This window comes from Arvicola amphibius, chromosome 1 (genome assembly GCF_903992535.2).
Source record: "Arvicola amphibius chromosome 1, mArvAmp1.2, whole genome shotgun sequence".
NCBI classification, from domain to species: domain Eukaryota; kingdom Metazoa; phylum Chordata; class Mammalia; order Rodentia; family Cricetidae; genus Arvicola; species Arvicola amphibius.
In genome coordinates this window covers 181,150,431-181,172,030 of record NC_052047.1, presented here as the reverse complement: position 1 = coordinate 181,172,030, position 21,600 = coordinate 181,150,431, and the positions used below count along the sequence as shown (strand labels likewise).

The 21,600-nt window shown below is 40.4% G+C and overlaps 1 protein-coding gene and 1 long non-coding RNA gene across 11 annotated transcripts in view; one reads left to right on the top strand and one right to left on the bottom strand.

The window, feature by feature from the left end:
* The window catches only part of Lcor (ligand dependent nuclear receptor corepressor), a 113,162-nt gene extending 94,061 nt beyond the window's left edge, over positions 1 to 19,101 (bottom strand). For 2 of the 10 annotated variants that reach the window (XM_038316799.1, XM_038316806.1), the window contains exons 1-2: positions 18,441 to 18,581; positions 18,164 to 18,237 (exon numbers count right to left, since the gene is read on the bottom strand). In XM_038316799.1, coding sequence (XP_038172727.1) covers positions 18,164 to 18,237; positions 18,441 to 18,517 — 151 coding nt within the window. In that variant the 5' untranslated portion in view covers positions 18,518 to 18,581. Of the gene's footprint in view, positions 1 to 17,803; positions 17,962 to 18,163; positions 18,238 to 18,440; positions 18,582 to 18,968 lie in introns of those variants that run through there. The other 8 variants (XM_038316815.1, XM_038316827.1, XM_038316834.1 and 5 more) reach the window with 8 other exon arrangements.
* Positions 19,102 to 19,232: 131 nt separating this feature from the next.
* Positions 19,233 to 21,600, top strand: part of LOC119805818 — a 32,269-nt gene continuing 29,901 nt past the window's right edge. Inside the window, exon 1 of the long non-coding RNA XR_005284003.1 lies at positions 19,233 to 19,563. This is a non-coding gene — a long non-coding RNA (uncharacterized LOC119805818). The remainder of the gene's footprint in view (positions 19,564 to 21,600) is intronic.

The window sequence follows — 21,600 nt, the reverse complement described above, 5'->3', positions numbered from 1 at the left end:
CTTATACCATACCATATTGGAAAATTTAGCATTAAAGCTATCAATTCCTCCTCAATAAATTAATACACAGATTATACAATCTACTAAAATTTTAGTGGGCTACTTTAGTGATAAAGATGATTGTTCAATTTACATGTGATACATATTACCTGTAGACAAATCTTACAAAGCAACAATGCTGCGATATTAACGATTCTAGTTTTAGAAGGACCTTAAATTAAAAAAAAAAAAAAAAAAAAGATTAACCAACTAGTTTTAAAAAACTTGGGAGTGGGAGCATGAAATAATCAGTGGTCATGGAAAATTATTAGTGTGTTCAAATTAGAGAAGAGTGCTAAGTGACAATGTAAGGTAGTAACATAACCTATTAACAGTTTGGCGGTTTCACATAAAATTAAAATACATCATACATCATCTCTTTCCTTTGACCAAATATTTTCATTTCTAGGTATTTACCCAAGATTAAGTTTAAGAATAAAGTCCATAAAAAAAGACTTGAACAGAAATATTTAAAGCAGTCTTATTTACAACCCCATCAAACAACCCAATGATTTACTAGAAACTGACATACTATACAATGGAACATTAGTCAAAAAAAAAAGAAGAGGAACCAAGTGAGGTGGGGATGGTTCTTGTTTGCAATCCCAGTACTCTGAAGGTAAAACACGAGGAACTGACACGAATTTTAGACCAATCTGAGCTTCACAGTGAATTCAAGGCCTACGAAACCCACAGTGTAAAACCCCTCTCACACACACACACACACACACACACACACACACACACACACCCTAAAACCCTCCAAAACAAGCGAATCTACACAAAGTAAAATTAGTAAGGTTTGGCTTGTTTAGGGGATACAAGAGAAAGTAGTAACAGGATGAGGAAATGTGCCTATGGCAGTAGTTGCACAACTGAATTGCTGAACTGGATAAATTATATGTCATATGAATTATATTTCAAACAAGAAAAGTAAATGAGCTACTAATTAATGCAACACATGCAAACTCTATGTTAAACTGGGGTGGGAGGAGCACGGAGAGTACATGCCTTTAATCCCAGGACTAGGAAGGCAGATCTCTGTATGTTCAAGGCCATCCTGGTCTACAAAGTGAGTTCCAGGACAGACAGGGCTATTATTTATTACTGAGACACCCTGTCTGGAAAAAAACAAAAACCAAGCCAAACCAAACCAAAGAACCCATTATGTTTAGCCTTTAATCTCAGTACTCAGGTAGGCGGAAACTGCTCTTTCATTTCTGGTCACCCAGACCTTCTGAATAACCACACAGAAACTAATATTAATTGCAACATTGTTTGGTTTATTAGCTCAGGCTTCTTATTAACTAACTCTTATATCTTAAATTAACCCATTTCTATTAATCTGTGTATTGCCACAAGGTTGTGGCTTACCAGAAAGGTTCCAGGCATATTCCTCCTTTGGCAGCTACATTGCATCTCTCTGTCTCTGCCTACTCTCCATATCTCTTCTAGCCTGGTTATATTCTGCTAGGCCACTGGCTGAAACAACTTTATTCATTAGCCAATAAAAGCAACACACATACAGAAGGACATCCCACATCTCTGAGTTCAAGGCCAGCCTGGTCTATAAATTAAGTTCTAGGACAACCAGGGCTACAACAGAGAAAATATCCCAAAACCAAAGCAAAACTATTATGTTTCAATAAAACAGGCCTTCCAAACACCAAAAATTACATGCTGTCTCATCTGTATTATAGAAAATAAATGAGTGTGGGTTAGGCTAATTTTTGTTTGTTTTTTGTTTTTGTTGAGACAGGATTTCTCTGTAAGGTTTGGAGCCTGTCTTGGAACTAGCTCTTGTAAGACCAGGCTGGCCTCGAACTCACAGAGATCCGCCTGCCTCTACTTCCCAAGTGCTGGGATTACAGATATGCGCCACAGAGTCTAACACTGTAAGTACACAGTATGGGTTGGAAAAGAACACTAGCCAACTTTCTTTTCTAAGAGGCTGGAAATGGTCTATATTTCTTGTTTGGGGTGAAGGTCATGGGATAACTCTTAATTGTATATTTCAATTCTATCTCAATGAAGGAAAAATAATTACTATTTGATCTTAGAAAAATAAGGGTAAAATGATAAGAATGTCTACTAAAGATACTTGTATCTGTGAATTTATGGAAATATTCAGTATAGCTGTCTTCTCTTCCTACACCATTTTAACAGAACACTCATTCATCCAGCACTTTGGCCCCCACTAAATTTCCCCATGTGTCAGAGTCACAAGTTTTTTAAAAAGCCGAAAACTTCTACAGGATCTGGAGAAATGGGTCACAGGTTAAGAGCACTGGTTACTCTTCCAAAGGACCCAGGTTTGATTCCTACTATCCAGAAGGCTGCTCAAAAACATTTGTATAACTGCAGTTGCAGGAAATCCAATATCCTTTCTGGCCTCCTTGGGCACTAAGCATACAGATGTTCATGCAGGCAAAACAGCCATGCACCTAATAAAAACAAAAGGCTGGGAGCGAGGGTACACACCTTTATTCCAAGCACTTGGGAAGCAGAGGCAGAAAGATCTGAAGTCAAGGCCAACTTGGTCTACAAAGTGAGTTTCAGGCCAACCAGGGCTACACAGTAAAAATCTATTTCAAATAAATAGCTGTTTAAATCCTACAAAGTTTAATCTTTTTAAAGAAGGTTTAAATGTGATAAGTAGTAAAAAGAAAATATATTTGAAAATCAGGTCTAATTTTTATATTACAGACTTTTTAAAAATAGAGTCTAAAAGTATTATCTAGAAGACTTTTTCTACCCAGTACCTTTTCCCTCCCCTTCTTCAATTCCTCCTGCTCTTTTAACTATGAAATTACAATTTCTTTTCTCAGAAAGTCTCCTGAATTTGTTTTCTAACTCCCATCCCTGTAATACACATAGAGAGTGTCTTGTTTCAGAACATTTGTAATACTGCTGTTTCTCTGTGTAGTATGAACAGTTTACTCTGCCCCCTCATTCACCTGTGTACAAATCCTCATAGAATATTTAGCTTAATGACTAAATTAAAACACAATCCAACCAAATCATCTTCTAAACTAATGACCCCCAAAGTAAACAAAGTTTACTTTTCTTATAAATCAATATGCCTTTAGTTGTCAGAGAACATTTTGGATTTGTATCTATGAGTCACGAGTAGCTACTTCCTTATCAACCAGGATCTTAAAATACAGGACTGACCTCTGTGTTATTAGTTTCTACCAACACTTAACTCTTCTTTGGTTCTTCCTTAACTGGGCACATTTATTACTAATCCCTGTTGTGTATATTTCCACTGTGAGCTTCTCCTGTAGTTTCTAGGTATCAGACATAAGAGAATTAACTAATAATGTCCAAGTCAGAGTAGAAAAAACAAGCATGCCCAAAGAAAGCACCCAATTCACCAGAACACACTATTAAAAAGCTTAAACCACCTAACAAACTCAACTTCCACTACACTAATTAAATAAATGCCACTACCCTAATTAAGTATTCAGGTAAACATGAGGCCAAGCCTTCCGACACTATCTGAACAATTTGCTGATTTGTTTTATGAAGACAGAGCCTTCTTTGTAACCCTTGATCCCTTGGCATCTCCCCTTGCCCCCAAAAAAGATTTTACTATTTGAACTCTTCAGTTTATTCAGACCATGATTGTTGACCTAATACCATAAAAAAAAAATATAGAACTGTTTTTTTTAAATGAGGGGCTAGAGAGATGGCTCAGAAGTCAATAGCACAGGCCACTCTTGCCCAGGTTCAAGCACATGGAAGCTCACAACGCCATCTGCAATTCCAGCTCCAAGGGGATTAAACTCTCTTTGGCTTCTGCTAGAACCTATAAACATGTGGCATTCACACATATAAACACACACACAGACATACTAAGTAAAATCATTTAAAACTTTAAAGTTTAGTGAGTCTTTTCTTTGGGTGGATGGGGGGAGGCCGGGGGTTGAGACAAGGTTCTTTGTTAGCTCTGACTGTCCCAAAACTTGTAGACCAGGCTGGCTTTGAACTCAGAGATCCACCTGTCTCTGCCTCCCAAATGCTTGGATTATAGGGGTGTGTCACCTAAGTCAGTTTCTTAACAAAGTAAATCCAAAAAATAAAAATTTACTTCATATACATAAAAGAGAATACATAGAAAAGATAATGAGGGGCTGAAGAAATGGCTTAGTGATTAAGATTGCTGGCTGCTCTTCCTGATGGCCTGGTTTCAATTTCCAGCACCCACATGGAAGCTTATACACATCTGTAACAGTTCCAGGGGATCAGACACCCTCTTCTGGCCTCTTCAGGCATCAGGCACACAAGTGATGCACAGGCATAAATGTAGGCACAATATCTACACATACAAAAGAACAAAATAAAATAAAAAGATGGGGATACAGCCATATAAAAAGAAATGTCCCTGGCAGAATCATAGACTGGCATTTTTGTATCAAGTACCTGAAGATCCTCAATATGCTACCATCTGAGACTATCCTTTCAACATTCCATTTGGAAGTATATGACTTGTTTCAAAATCCAATCAAATACTACAGCAAACTATCTACCACTGCTTACACTTCTGCTCCTGAGTAATAGTAAGCACAACAGCATACTCCTGCCTATCCTTTATCATCTACTTATAGCTAGATATATAGACATATCCCTCAAAGAGTTCATTTTATTTGGATAATTTGTTAAATAAAAGAATCTGGCAAAATTGCTGGTTGCTTAGTTAGATGCAATAATTACTAAAAGTATTTGTAACCTAAATATCTTTATAGTTTTAAGCAATTTCTGTAGGCTAATGTCAAAGAGATAATACACAAAATAGTAATTTAACAATAATAAATTTTGTTTTAAAAATATAATTTAGGCCATTTTGGCACACAGTTTTAATCCCAGCACTTGGAAGGCAGAAGAAGGCATCTCTGAGTTTGAGACACCAAGGTATTCTACGTTTTAAGACCTGTCTCAAAAAACAATCACCCAATAGTTTAAACCTGCAGGAAACAGAAAGGGGGGGGGAGTTAAAAGAAGAGGGGAGGTTTCAATAATTCTGGAACTTATAGTTCATCTCACATTAATTTTTATTATATATCCATATTAGAATGCTCTTTGCTATTAATTACACTCTCTTTCTTTTAGAAGATAAAAACCTACAACACAATCTTCTTCATAGTAAGCATTTCTCATCAAGAAGATTCATTCATTCAGGTTTCACTGATTTACTTTATGTGTATGAGTGTTTGGTTTGTAGGAATGTATGTGCACTGTATATGCACAGCATCCATAGAGGTCAGAAGGCAGCACTGGATCTCCTAGAACTGGAGCTAGAGGACACACATGTGCCAGGAACTGACCCCAGATCCTTGACAAGAGCAGCCAGTACATTAAACTGCTAAGTCATTTCTCCAACCCCAGTCTACCTTCTTAGAAAAGTAACTCCTGGGCTGGAGAGATGGTGCAGAGGTTGAGAGCATTGACTGCTCTTCCAAAGGTCCTGAGTTCAACTCCCAGCAACCACATGGTGGCTCACAACCATCTGTAATGGGGTCTGGTGCCCTCTTCTGGCCTGCAGAAATACACACAGACAGAATATTGTATACATAATAAATAAATAAATATTTAAAAAAAAAAAAAAAAAAAAAAAAAAAAAAAAAAAAAAAAAAAAAAAAAAAAAAAAAAAAGAAAAGTAACTCCTTCCTTAAGTCTTCTCACCTGATATGAAAATTTCTAGTTTTTTCTTGTCATTCCTCTGTTGATACAGTTAGCTTTCACTAATAAAAGATGCTAATCCCTGGTTTGGGTGTGTTATATAAGTTCAGGCAGAAGCTGGTCTCAGGAAAAGGGGACCAGAAGGATGTTATCTTTTAGTTAAGAATGTACATTTGTAATCATAAGCCATAGATTGTTATGAAACTGTTTTCACTAAATATGTGGATTGCTAACTCTCTGTCTTTTTATTTTAAGCAGAATCTTTAATAAAGTGATATGGGGAAAAGTTATACATAGTAAATATACATACACATAAAACATGTATACAAGTCTCACAAGGAAAATCGTTTTATCACTTAACTTGAATTTAGTTGTTATACCAAAGTTTTAATATCTCTCAAAAATTGTTTTATTTTACCTTTATGTATTCTCCTCTTTCCAGAAGAAAATCTGTATCTAAATGGTATACAGTACTGTAAAAATAGTTTAATTAAAGATAATCATGAAGTTTCCAATAGCTAAGTGGTAAGATTTTATTACAGTGACTACTGAACACTCGTGAAATAACAACAAAACCTTTTTATAAGATTTGTGTAAGTTCTACTAAAGACACACGACATGAAAGTGAATACTTTTAAAAGGTTTATTTAGTAATTATAATCAAAGATTTACCTAGTTTTAAAAGTCTACCTACAACTGGAATCATTTTATTGTGATCAGACAAACCCATTTAAACAAGTTAAACTGTCAGCTTACTTAGCAACTCAATGAAAATCTAAGTAAAAACAAGATTGATATTTATGTAATTAATCATGCACAGAAACCCACATTTCAACACAAGGCAGAACATTTGCATTCCTCTCATTTTTTATTTGAAATGAAAACAAGGTACTTCCCATTATTTTGTGGTGAAAATTTCTCCCTATTACCTTCATCACATGATCGATACCATGCCTGCTAAGAAGCAGTACTGTATCAAGATCCATGTCTTATTATTAGAGCAGGGTAATATTTACAAACATTTGCCACATTTTTCAGGACACAGTAGCACATGCCTTTAGTCCCAGAACTTGGGAGGCAGAGGCAGATGGACCTCTGTGAACTTAAGGCCCATCAGGTCTACCTGAGTTCCAGGCCAGCCAAGGCTAGACAGTGAAATCTGCCTTTTTCTTTTTAAGAATATAATTTAATTACAACACTTCTCCCTTCCCCTTCCTTCCCCCAAACCTTCTCATATACCCTTTACATCAAGACCCTGCCTAAAAAGTAAGGTTGCCAAATCTCTCCTTTCCGTTCTCAGGGTCGTCCTCAGTCGGTTTTACCTTGGTTGCTCCTCCAACCTTACCCCTGTCACCTTCAAGTATCTGGGAAGGGTATGAAAAGGTGAGGTACCTCCACAGTTACTGTAGCACCTTTGTTAGAGACCATAGTGCTGTCAACTCAACTGGTCCACACACTTGCCAAACAAGGCAAGTACCACCTGGACCTCTTTTGCTTTCTTTCTCTTAGGCTCAAATCTTGTTTGATGACAACCCATGAAAGAAAATTAAGCCAATGGAAACAGTCAGCTCAGAAGTCTGTTAACTCTGGGTATCATTTAAAAAAGAATTTAAGGGGCTGGAGAGATGGCTCAGTGGTTAAGAGCATTTCCTGCTCTTCCAAAGGTCCTGAGTTCAAATCCCGGCAACCACATGGTGGCTCACAACCATCTGTAAATGAGGTCTGGTGCCCTTTTCTGGCCTGCAGACATACACACAGACAGAATATTGTATATATAATAAATAAATAAATAAAAGAATTTAATCAAGAGAAAGGAAGACAAATAGGATTCCTGCTACTAAAGAGAAGTAGTATTCTATTTCAGGCTACAGAATTAAAAAAAAAAAAGTAATCCTATATAGGTTACAGCAATATGGAAAGAGAAACCAGAATTATTCAAGTAACAAAAACAGATATGTAATCAGTAAAGAGAAACAAAAAGCATAGAAATGTAAATTCCAATCCCAGCCCTAGCAAACTTAAGATTATCCATCTTTTTCCTTCTCTGGCTTTTTGAGATAGGACCCTGCTATGTAGACCAGGCTGGCCTAGAGCTCTCAATCGTTCTGCCTCCATCTCTGGAGTAATGGGGTTACAGGTAAATACTATTCCTGGCATCATACATTTAAGTTTATCAACCAGTCTCACAAGATGTATAACCATGCAACCCCAGCACTTGAGAAGTAGATGCATAAGAAGGACAATAAGTTCAACCCGCCTACAGAGAGAGTATAAGATCAATCTGTGCTACACAAAACCCTATCTCCATTTCTTTTAAACTGGCTATGAATCAATAGGGGAAGGCAGATAAGAAGTTGATGGTATCTTAGAACAGACTGTAAAAAATATTTTTTATGGGGAGAGAGAGGGAGAGAGAGAGAGAGGGAGGGAGGGGTATCAATATGGTGTCTAAGACTTGCTTCAAAATAATTCAGTGGGAATGAAACATGAATGTTTATTATTGAACTGGAGAGCTGGCTCAATGGTTAGGGGCACGTGCTGCTCTTACAGAGGGCCCGGGTTTGGTTCCCACACCTACACAGCAGCTCAAAACTTTCTGTAAACTCCAGTTCATGGTACTCTGATGCCCTCCTTCTGCCTTCCACGGGCATCAGGAACACACAATGGTACACATACATGCATTAAGGTAAAACACTCTTACATATAAAAATAATATACTGAGCTGTAGCCCCTGAATGCTACACTAATGACTAAGAAGTGTCCACTAGTGCAATAAGGCCAAGTCTGCTATGGAGGTAACCAACTGCCTTCTGGTAACATTTGAGGCCCACTCCACAGAAGGAAATTCATGTCTGGTACTGTCAACCTGGCCAAAACCCAAGGCTGGGGAGGCCATGAATCTAATAGGAAAGCCACTATTGCTGTTTTGCTAAATGGACATATTGTGCCCATCAAATTACTCTCTATTTTTATTTATGCCCATAAATTAGTGCTTCTGGGGCTGGAGAGATGGCTCAGAGGTTAAGAGCATTGCCTGCTCTTCCAAAGGTCCTGAGTTCAATTCCCAGCAACCACATGGTGGCTCACAACCATCTGTAATGGGGTCTGGTGCCCTCTTCTAGCCTGGAGGCATACACACAGACAGAATATTGTATGATAGATAGATAGATAGGTAGATAGATAGATAGATAGATAGATAGATAGATAGATAGATAGATAGACAGACAGACAGACAGATAAATTTTTGAAAAGTTTAAATTAGTGCTTCTGTCAGCTCTGGCCTGAAAAGCTGCTTTTTGCAGTAGGTCATCCATGGTTCCTGAAGAGACTCACAACTGGTTGAGGTGCTCAGAGTAGCAGCTATTGAAATGAGGTATCTATAGCATCCCTTCCCAGGTTCAGAGAACATCACCCAAGAAGCAAAAGAAAAACATCAAGAATTAACGGAAGAGGCCCAGTGTTGTAGAACTGTATTCAAGGCATGAAACAGTCACTGTGCTCTTGAACTCATAAGCATATGTGATTACCTGCATAAGACCTACACAAAATGGGTGGGGCCTGTAAGCGATGTTTTTAACTATGCAAGAATAGATTGCATTTATTTAATCATGTAAAGATGTGTTGCATTTGTTTAATTATGTAAAGATGTGTTGCTGCTTTACCTTGCCTACCTAAGGCATCTGATTGGTGTAATTTTGGTGTAATAAAAATCTCAACAGCCAATAGTGAAGGAGGAGGTATAGGTGGGGTTTCCAGGTGGGGAGAGTAAGTAGAAGTAGTTAACTTAAAAAAATGCTTCAAGAAGAGTTTGGTTCTGTTTTATTTATATCTGAGATACTAGATTAATTTCAGATAATTCTAACATTAAACTATAAGGCCAGCCTATGCTATACAGTGACTATTCCAAAAACCAAATAGATACAAGGCAAATATACATGCTAAACTAAGTTAAAGTTGACTCTAAAGTAAGATATATTACTAAATGTTTTCTAACTTTTAAATTTTTTTTTAATTAATTTTGGGGGATTTTGTGTGAGCTTATATGCCCCACATGCACGTAGGATCTGAGTATGTAGAAGAGACCATGAAATCAACTGGAATTGGAGTTAGAGACAACTGTGGATGCTGGAAATTGAATCTGGGTCCTCTGTAAAAGCAGCCAGTGCTCTACATTTACTTAATTGGTGTGGCTTTTTGTTTGTTTAAGACAGGGTCCAATGTAATAGAGCCAGTGCTCTATGATTGTTTGTTTGCTTATTTATTTGGTTACTTAGTTGTTTTGTTTCTGTTTTTTGAGGCATGATCTCACTACGTAGCCCTAGATAGCCTGGAGCTCAATATGCAGACCAGGCCTCCAAATCACAAAGACCTGCCTGTCTCTGCCTCCAGAGTACTGGGACTAAAGATGTGCACCACCATGACTGGCCAGCTAGAGCTCTTAACCCCTGAGTTTCTCTTTCCAGTCTCATAAAAAACCATTTAAGAAAAAGAGGTTTGTTTACTTTTATGTATATAAAATACAGTGCATTTACCTTATGACCTGGTGACTTTGCAAGTCAGAAAAGGACATCAGATCCCCTAGAACTAGAGTTACAAATGGTTGTGAACCACCATGTGGGTGCTGGGAACCAAGAGCAGATCCCTCTAGAAGAACAAATGCTATTAACCACACCACTGAACCATCTTCCCAAGTAGCTAAAATTAATTTTTAGTATTTACCTTTACCTCCTAACATTTCTAAATAAAAACAATGAAATCGATGTAAGTTTTGCAAAAAATATAAAATGCCAAGGAACTAGCACACACCTTTACCCTGGCACTTGGGAGACAAAGTAAATTTCTCTGAGTTCAAGGTCAGCATGGACTACATAGTAAGACCCTATCTCAAAAAAGCAAAACACAAGAAAAAAGTTTGTTTCTACAGAGAGAGAATGGTAGTAACAATGGGTTTTCTGACACTTTTTCATTTCTATGTTAAATTTTAAGCAGTTGACATGTTTACCCGCTTAATTCTACTTATCAAAAATCTGAGACAACCTAGTTTACATCAGTTTCTGTTATTTGTGTATGGTTCAGAAACTGTAAGACAGGCTGCTTTGCTGCTACGCTGCAGTTATTCTGTGATAGTTTCTGTACATTTACAAGGTAAAACTGCAAATTTTTCTCTTTAACATAAAATTCTAGTTTCCCAGCACCAAAATTTAAAATGTCAGTCTAAACACCTCTGGCTATATCCATTCCTTTTAACAATCCCTTTTGACAGATCTCCTACGATTAAAAATACACATTACACAAAACTGAATCCTTCTACTACTCTAACATTTAAGAATTTTACAATGATTTCATTCATAAGTTCATAAGAAGCACTTCAAATACTAGTTTTATGTCTACAATTTTGCTGGCTTCTGTTTCAGAAAAAAAGATTGAGCTACTCAAGTAATTTTCTCCAACAAAATAGATGGAATGTGAAACAAAGGAAATAAAAACAAGACAAAAATCATTAGAAGCTGTCAATCAGTACTATCTGGTTTTCCTAACTTGCCCCTCACAATCCATTAAGCAAAGGCTCTGGATTGTCTAATTTTGTTGCATGCCTCATCCAATGCTCAATTTCATCTTTAAGGCCTCACTACAAGCTGGACATGGAGGCTGAGGGTTTCCTATTGCAATCTAAGAACTCCAGAGGGTAAGACAGGAAGACTGCTAGCTCAAAAACTGCTGTGTTACACAGCAAGACCCTGTCTCGTAAAAAATAAAACCAGAACATCATTTCCCCTGGGACTCTGTAGCACATCTAACCTACCTAACTAAAACATCAGCGAACTGGGAGCTGACAAGAGAGCTCCGTAGTTCAGAGTACTCACTGCTCTTCCCAAGTATTCAATTCCAAGTACCAACATAGTGCCCTCTCCTACCTCCCGTGGGCACTGTACACACAGGATTCAGACATACATGCAGGTAAAACACTTATACGCATACAATAAAAGTAAATAAATCTTTTTTAAAAAAGAGAAACTAAGAGTTACAACAAAATAATCGTAATTTCCCATAAACTATTTAGCTTGTCAAGTTTCTAGCTCTGTAAAATAAAAATAAGAATATAATCTTAAAATTTTAAAGCATAAACCAGGCATAGTAGCAGAAATCTTTAATCCTTATATTAGGAAAGGCAGAAGTTAGATCTCTGTTTGATTTGGGGTCCAGGCCAAATCAAACAGACAAAATTCTGTGACAGAGCACTTTACTATCCAAAACTAAGGAAAAGAAGTCTGGGTAAACAGGCATACCATATTATGTAGTGATTATTTTGTTTGTAATCTAACAAACAAAGCTTTCCTTAAGATCAGAGTGCAGAGCTAGTTATTAGTTAGCCATAGCGGCCAGGCAGTGGTGGCAACACCTTTAATCCCAGCACACAGAAAGCAGAAGCAGAGGGATCTCTGTGAGTTCAAGGCCACTTTGGGCTACACAAAGAGAAGCAGAGCCAGGTGGCTCACACCTTTAATCCCAATACTTAGCAATACTTAGAAGGCAGAAACAGGAATGATATGGCTGGGCGGCAAGAATATAAATCAGGAGTAGAGAGAAACTCAGATACAGTCTGAGGATGCAGTCTGGGAATTCAGTCTGAGGTTTTGCAGAGACAACAGTCAGAGGATTCGTGAAAACAGAATTGCCCCTCTGGTCTGAGCACTGCAAGAGGTAATAATTCTCTAGTGACTGGCCACTCTGCTTCTCTGATTGTCAGCATTAACCCCTATATCTGACTCTGGTTTTTTTATTATTAATACCAATTATAATTTGTGATACAATATTATCTGTGGTGTTTTTAAGCCTTTAAAAAGCAGGAATTTAGGGCTGGAGAGATGGCTCAGTGGTGAAGCACTGGCTGCTCTTCCAGAGAACAGGGGTTCATTCCCAGAACCCATGTGGCAGTTCAACTGTCTGTAACTCAGGTTCTAGGGGATCTGACACCTCACATAAACAAATATGCAAACAAAACACCAATGCACATAAAATAAAAATAGATCATTTTTAAAAAGCAGAAATTCAAAAAATTCAGATGCCTTAAAATAACTAATCGCTTTATTGATTCATATAGGAAAAAATATTTAAGCAATTCTTAATTGAAAACTTCCATCTCTGCTTATCCACTGTTTCTACCCATTATTCCTCACAAGAAATGCTGTTTAGCTTTCACTACAGTACATCTATTTACATACTAACCTATAATTCTGAGGGAAAAAAATTACTTCTAAGACATACATACTGACATGGGTCTAATATTCAGAATAAAGAACTCTTACAACCTAACTGCAAATGTTCCCGAAGACAGACAAATGGCCAATAAACACAATAAAGGATGCCTAATGTCATCAGTCATGAACTCAAAGCAAATAAACTTAATGACATACTAATTCATACCCACTAATATAGCCATAATTTTAAAAATCAAAGAGAAAAAAGAACTGAGCAAAAACAGACAACAAAAAAATGTTGCCGTGCATTGGAACATTTAAACAATGACGGTCGGAATGTAGAGTTAAAGCATCATCACCTGAGCCATCGATTCCATTCTATGCATATATATCCACACACAAACTTATACACAAATTCTCATAGTATCATTACTGAAAAAGAAATGAAACATGCTAAATGCCCACCAACTGATGCATGTACACACAAATTTGGACTGTCCATACAATGTACTATTTATTGTTTAGTTATAAAAAGAATACAACAGTAGATGCAAATGAATGAAAATGTTACATGTTACAAACCTGAAACTTACAAATATTATGCTATAAGAAAAAAGTCAGATAAAAAAGGCCACAGGGGGCTGAGAGATGGCTCAGTGGTTAAGAGCGCTGCTTGCTCTTCCAAAGGTCCTGAGTTCAATTCCCAGCAACCACATGGTGGCTCACAACCATCTGTAATGAGATCTGGTGCCCTCTTCTGGCCTGCAGGCAGAGCACTGAGAATACTCTATACATAATAAATTTAAAAATTTTTTTTTTAAATAAAGGCCACAGAGTACATGATTTCATCTGTAAGAAACATATAACTAGATAAAGCCACAAAAACAAAAAGCAGATTAGAGGGGGCTGGAGAGATGGCTCAGTGGTTTAGAGCATTGCCTGCTCTTCCAAAGGTCCTGAGTTCAATTCCCAGCAACCACATGGTGGCTCACAACCATCTGTAATGAGGTCTGGTGCCCTCTTCTGGCCTGCAGACATACACACAGACAGAATATTGTATATATAATAAATAAATAAATAAATAAACAAACAAACAAATATCAAGAAGCAGATTAGAAATTGCCAAGAGTTAAGTCACAGAAGAGCTGGGATGACTGCCTATGAGCAAAGGGATTTCTTTTATTGAAATGAAAATGTTTTGAAAATAGTGGTGACACGTGCACAACTTTGTGAATTAGAAAGCAGAAACTGCTATTTCAAACAGGTGAATTTTGCCAGACATGGTAGTATACACCAGTAAATCTAGATTTCTAGAGGTGGAGGCAGGAAGTTTAGGACTTGGAGGCCAGTCTTAGCTATAGAGCAAGTTTGGAACTAGTCTGTTCTATGGAAGATCCTGTCTCAAAAAACATATGAATTCTATTTTAGCTTAAATTTCAGGGTTGGGCTTGGGACACCTTTCTGTACACAACAGTCAACAAAATGAAAACAGCTAACAGTTTATCATAGAGTTATGACTAAAGCAATGTGCAAGTAGACAGAACAGTTTTTAAAGGGGGGCTATACTTATTGACAAATTAAAAGGTAGTATGTAAAGGATTGATGTTAAGTATTTAACTTGAAAGTTAACACAGTCAGGTGTGGTGGCACACAATTGCAATCACAGCACTTGGAAATGGAAACAAGAGAATCGGAAATTTAAGGTTAGCTTTGGCTATAAATAAAGTAAGTTTGAAAGCAGCCTAGGTCACATGAGAACCTGTCTCAGAACAAAAAAGAATTTGGGGGCTGGGTGTGGCCAGTCACATCTTTAATACCAGCACCTGCGATTCAAAGGCAGGTGGATCTGAGTTTGAGGCCAGCTTGGTCTACAGCGTGTAAGACAAAGTTAGTTCCAGGCCAGTCAGACTTACATAGTGAAACCCTGTCTCAAAACAAGAAAGACAGGGTCTCACTACGTAGACCAGACAGACTGGCCTCAATCTGAGAGATCAACTTGTCTACCTCCCAGGTGCTGAGATTAAAGGCATGCACCAGCACAGCCAGCTAAATTCCACTTAACACTTAAAAATTCCTTCACAAACATATGTCCCCTTCCATTAATCATGGATTGCAGCTTAAATTGACAACTTGTTCTTTTCCATTTTGTTCATGTTTCTCAGGAATAAATACCATTTCCACAAAGATCAAATTGAAGCTAAGAATGCCACCTCCATAAAGCCCTCCTGCTAAGAGATTTCTTTCACTTCTAGAATAACCCACACACCATTTATATACCATTATTCTACACATTTTGATTTGTACAATAAGCTGTATATACTTTCTGTTTTCTGTAAGAACTAAAAGTTCTAATAAGACCCAATTTTTGTAAGCTAATTTAAAATAAAACAATAAAACCCCAAAACAAAAACATAAAACTCCTGACATTAGGAGCAGTCACCTCAATCATTGTCCACAATGGTTTTTTTTTTATAAAGGCAGTATGCTTTAATAACTATTTAAGTGAATTAATCACTTAGCTGTACCTCCCATTCCTAGTAACAGCACTAAACTCCAGTTGCTAAGGACTGGATAGGTACTCACTCAGAAGTGCCCCCCCATAAAAAATGCAATAATCAATTCTTTTGTTTGGTTTTTTTCAAGACAGGGATTCTCTGGGTAGCTCTGGCTGTCCTGGAGCTTGCTCTATAGACTAAGCTGACCTCAAATTCAGAGATCCACTTATCTCTGCCTCCCGAGTGTTGGGATTAAAGGTGTGAGCCAAAATCCAGGCGAAATAATCAATTCTTACTGTTAGAAAACTGCAACTCATTAAGGTTAAAAACTGGCATTATCACATACTTTTAGAATTGTACCTATAAACACATTTGACAAAATCAGTTACCTGAAATACCTTTCCAGGAGTCAAAGGCTTACTTATTCTGTTCTTTTTGAGCCAAACTAGAACTAGCTGAAATTGTACCTCTATTACCAAGGAGAGCTTAAGAATACAGTAAAGTTAAAGAGATCAGACGGGGCTGGAACCTAGATGGACCCCCTCAACAGCCACCAAAGTAAACAAAAACCCATGACTGAAAGAACTGCCTGAACCCAGTACAGGTTCTGTTCCAATCCAAAGTGTTCAAATAGGTTTGGGTTTTGGAGCAGCTGGGATTTCAAATTTTCAGATTAGGGATATACAGTCAGTAAAATCCTTACAAACATTCCAAAATCTGAAAAACAGAAATTTCAAACACTTCTGACCTCAAGCACTTTGAAGAGACAGATACTCAATCTGTATGAACTCTGATTCAACTAAACTTATCACTGACTTGGTGGTGACACTTGTCTTCCAGACACCATTGACATCTTACTCCCTCCTTGACAAAAACAATAAAAAGGAAAATTAAATTCTAGAAATGACTGAAACTTCATTTTTAACCCAAAGATTGCAATAAATTAAGTTTTACTTAAAAAGCAAACACCCCTAAAATACTAAGACAATCGATCAAGAGAATCAGATTTCTATCTGATTAAGATAGAAATTAAGATTAACTGTGCAGAACCAATACTACTAAAATAAGAATTATTGCAGTAGTAAACAGCACAGCTTCTCCGAACTATATATAGGCTGCTGCCTGCCCTTTAAAATACAAATCTCCTAACAACACTTAAAACGCTTCCCTTAGAGAACAAAATTACATATAACAAAAGAGAAAATATAATGCCCAGCTGACTTTAGCTGAGCAACTATCGACGACTATTAGTATTTAAAGGACCATCTGTAACGTGGCCGCTGGGCTCCTAAAAAGTGGCAATCTGGAGTCCCAAGTACCCTCTCAGAAAACTGATCAATTTAAACATTCTCCAAAGAATTGACCGGATTTTGATACTCAACTGAGGAGTCTACAGAAGGATCCAGTTATCAAACACTAATACATGACTGATAAGAAAGGGGAGCTAATCGGAACAGAAGGGTTTTAAATCAAACAGCACAGAATAACTCATTGAAATGATTTAAACAAAAGCTATCAACACAGGGTTGCATTTCTCAGTTCCATAGCCTTTTAAACACTAAAAAGACCTTCAGAACACAATCAATCACTGAGTCAAACTAACATTACAAAAACTAGAAATCCTTCTAAATAATCTTTTATATTAACCAAGAGTTCCAAAAACGCCTCAATTTGATGTTTCTCAAAACCTGCCATGTACATTTTTACATGACGATGACAACGTAATTCCTAAGTGCTTAAGCCCATATCACATTGTAGCAAATGTGTGACAGGTCGTGAAAAATAAAACAAGCAGAAGTAGAACAGAGCAAATGATAGCTGAAGCCAAAAAGCCTGTTTCCTGCAGGGCAGAGCAGGGCTTGGATTGGCAAGAGGGAAATTTTAACCTGTATTCACAAGGTATATCACTTCCTCCCAAAAAAACTGCTCAGATCTTTATTATTTACCCAAGTATACTTTTTTTTAAAATATACTTTTAGCCTTTGGACAATCTAAGTGGTACCAGCTACCATACCACATTGTTGCCTGCTAATTACATTTGATGTTACAGTCTAAGTCCTTAATAAATTCACATTACACATTTTCATAATGAAATACTGCAAAAACGGCAGTGTTTATTTTCTCTAAGTAAAGGTTACCGTATTTTTCACTTGTTTAAAGTTTTAGTTTTGCTTTTTCATCTACTATAGAAAACATCCCTTGTGGGACATTGTAAAGGGCAGACCCTCCTGTCAAGCCAGAAGGCTCAAACACAAAGACTGAGCTAACCAAGTGCTGTAATTCTTCCAAATTGAGCCTCTCCACACCCCCTCCACCCTTCCCCCCAACAGATATGTCTATTAAATCAGTGTCTGTTCTCCCCCTCGCACAACAAAGAGAACTTCTCACCGCATGAAATTGCCGCTGAATGGACACCAGAAAGCAGGATTTGCATAATTCCTTCCAACGAAACCCCGTCGGGAAGGAGGGGACCAGGGGCCCAAGCGGACGGACAGAATCTCCCAGGTTCTGCTGAGGAAGATCTGATTCCCAAGAACATGCCCCACCGAGACGGGGGGCTGGAATTCCGGGCCTCCCCGAGGACTGGGCGTGGGGGACAGAGGACGACGAGAGGGCATTTCCCCCACACAGCAGCGGCACCGAAGCAGAGACCGGGAAATAACAATGCTGGGGACATTCGAGTCAAACACAAGAACGGACAGGGGCTAGGGGGCGGCGGGTGGAGCAGACACCACATGGGCCACTTACTTTTTGGAGGGGGGTTAAATATATGAGTTAAGCCCTTATGGTCCCGCCGGCCGCCGCACTGAAGGAAACGGGACCTTGGGAGAGAAAAACAGACAAAACACAAAGTGTGAGAGGTGCAGCCCCGCCGCCCGGCCCCTCCCGGGCTCCCCCGTCCACGCTCCCTGCCCCCCGGGGATGCGCGCCGGCCGGCAGCCGCAGACGGGACTAGGGCGACCCCCGCCCGGCTCCCACCCCCGCCTCCCCGCCGCGCGCACGCCAAACACAAATCCGCACACACCGACCCGTGCGTCGAGGACTAACTTCCCGGCCGCCGCTGCCAGCAGAGGAAGTGCAGCCACTGCCCCCCGCGGCCATGACACCCCACTTGGCTCGCTCAGGCGGACGCGGGGCCTGTGACAGCTCCGGCTCCCTCCGCCCCCATCTCCACCTCACGCCTCGCACACGCCCGAGCGCCGCCGCGCGTGCCCGCGGGCACGGGGCGCGCCGCCGGCGTGGGGGAGGGGCGCGGGACGAGGGCAGGTGGGGGCGACCCCGCGCGTCCAGGCGCGCAGGCGGCGGCGGCGGCGGCGGCGGCGGGCGCGGCGTCCACAATGCGCCGGCGACTGAGGAAAAGCCGCGCGGCCGAGCCCGCCCCACGAGCCAAGGGGAGGGGCGCCGCGGCCGCGCGCTCGCGCTCCGGGGGGTGGGGGAGGGGGCCGAGCCCGGGAGGGCGCGCGGGGCCGGAGCGCGGCGGCCGCTGCCCTGTTCCCTCCCACGCACTGGCGGCCGCCGTCCGGGCAGCTCGGGCACCGGTGGAGAGCCTCACCTACGCGGTGGATGAGCTTGTGGCGCCACGAGTCCAGTTCTTGCCGAAAGCCGCGTCTCTCAACGGAGCATTGCTGCCGCCTACACACCCTCGCCATCTTCTGCCGCCCGCCCGGCCCTGCCTCCGCCGCGGCCCCGCGCACGCCCAGCCGCGTCGCCCGGGGCCGCGCACGCACCCATGGCCTGGGCGTCGCGCCTTTCGCCGGGGGCGGCGCGGGGGCAAGGCTGCCCTCACCTCCCGGTGGCCCCGGGGTGGCCCGCTCCTCCTCCGGGCCAGCCGGCGTCCCCGTGCACTGGCTCAGCGTCCCACGGCCCGGCAGCCCCGGAACGGCGCCTTCCCACGCCGGCGCGCCGCCCTCGCTCTCCAACAAGGCCACGGCTGCCCCGGCCCTCCCCGGGGCTTTTGGTTTTTAAACTAGTCCCATCTATCACTCCCAACCTGACTATGGCCCAACACCAACTGTTGCAAGTTCTGCACCACTGCTTCAATCAACTTCTCAGTCGAAACCGCCCCTCCCGGGAGCGCCGTGGAGGAGCAGAAATAGGAATAAATGCCCGGATGCCCCTGGAGGCACTGAACCCCGAGGTGTTCAAAGGTGAAGGGTGTAATTTGGTTTAAAGTTATCGGAATAATTCGCCGATATTCGTAAGCCCAATTTAGCTGAACAATCGTCGGGAGGTTGGGAAAAATTGTGCTACTAGAAAATAGATTTCAAACGACAGTTTAAGATTATGTTAGAAAATACCCCCAGATCCGTAGTTCAGGAAAGGACTCAAACATTTCTATTAGGTTTTCCAGGTGCCTTCTGGGAAAATTAAACCATCTTGTACAGGGACTTACATGTTCCGTTTCAACATAACACTATATTAATTACTTGATTTATATGAAGGAGGAAATAGGAAAAGAAAAACCGGAAATAACTCTATACCAAAACGTCTGGTTCCCTAAGACCCTGGCCTCTTTCCCACCCTTAGGGTTTAAGGACAGTGCATTCCTTCTAAATATTAAATTTAGATAATCATTGGGGGTAAAATGAAATCATCACTTGACCTCAGGTGATCCGACTCAAAGATTCGGAGTCTGTGAACAGGAAGGGCACTTTGTGGCATGGGAGGTGGTGTGACTGCCCCCGAGAACTATTTGGGTGGGTCTCTTGGGTGGGAGTGAGAAGTACGTGTAGTAGACTCCTTTGTTCCTCCATTCCGTCTTAATGCCAACTAGATTTCCACAGTTCTTAAAAGCCTATACTGATTGCTGTAAGACTATACCACCAGCCATGCGTGATGGTGCATACCTGGTAATACCAGCATTTTGGAAAGTTGACAGGCAAAAGGAGAGCAAATCCCAGGAAAGCCTGGACAGCATAATGAGACCCTGTCTCAAAACAAAGACTGCTGTCAAATAAACAAGCTCTTCAGAATTGGTCGAGTTTCTCCAGGGTTAATACTGCCCTGAGTTAGGAGGGGGAGAAGATGAATGTGAAGAGAACTTGCCTTGAGTAACCATGCTGTCCCCCTATCGCTAGCACGACACTCCCTTCCTCACCACTAGATGGTGGGTTTCAATCTTGGGGATTTTTAAGCAACTTCCTGTGGTGGTTGGAGGAAGTGTTTCATAAAGGTTGTTTGTTGTTGTTTTTAATATGTGAACACTGAGCCGGGCGGTGGTGGCGCATCCCTTTAATCCAAGTACTCAGGAGGCAGAGTCAGCCGGATCTTTGTGAGTTCGAGGTCAGCCTGGTCTACAAGAGCTAGATCCAGGACAGGCTCCAAAGCTACAGAGAAACCCTGTCTCAAAAACCAAAAAAGTGAACACTGTGTAATTCTAAATCTAGTTAATAATGTCATTTTTCAAACCACCACCTATGTTTTAAAACAAATAAATCAAGGGTAATAATTTCTCAACATAATCTCTCAGAGCAGCAGGTTCTGAACCTTCCCAGTACTGCGACCCTTTAATACAGTTCCTCATGCTGTGGTGACCACCAGCCATAAAATTATTTCGTTGGGGGCTGGAGAGATGGCTCAGTGGTTAAGAGTACTGGCTGCTCTTCCAGAGGACCCAAGTTCAATTCACAATACCCTCTTGGCAGCTCACAACTTTCTATAATCCCAGTTCCAGAGGATCTGACATCTTCACACAGACTAATGTGCACATAAAATAAAAATAAATAAAAATGTTTTAAAAAGAATATATAAAATTATTTTTGTTGCTACTTCATAATTGTAATTTTGCTACTGTTTATGAATCATGGTTAAATATTTTTGGAGATAAAAGTTTACCAGAGGGGCCAGGACTCACAGGTTAAGAACTGCTGTCTTAAAAAAAAGAGAGAGAGCCGGGCGGTGGTGGCACACGCCTTTAATCCCAGCACTCGGGAGGCAGAGGCAGGCAGATCTCTGAGTTCCAGGCCAGCCTGGTCTACAAGAGCTAGTTCCAAGACAGACACCAATAACTACAGAGAAACTCTGTCTCGAAAATCGAAGAAGGAAGAAGAAGGAGGAGGAGGAAGAAGAGGAGGAGAAGAAGAACAACAACAACAACAACTGCTGTCTTAGAATCTCAAACATATACAATTCTAGGGCCTGCAAAGACTAATCCTACATTGAAACAAGCATTCTTTCATTTCTGT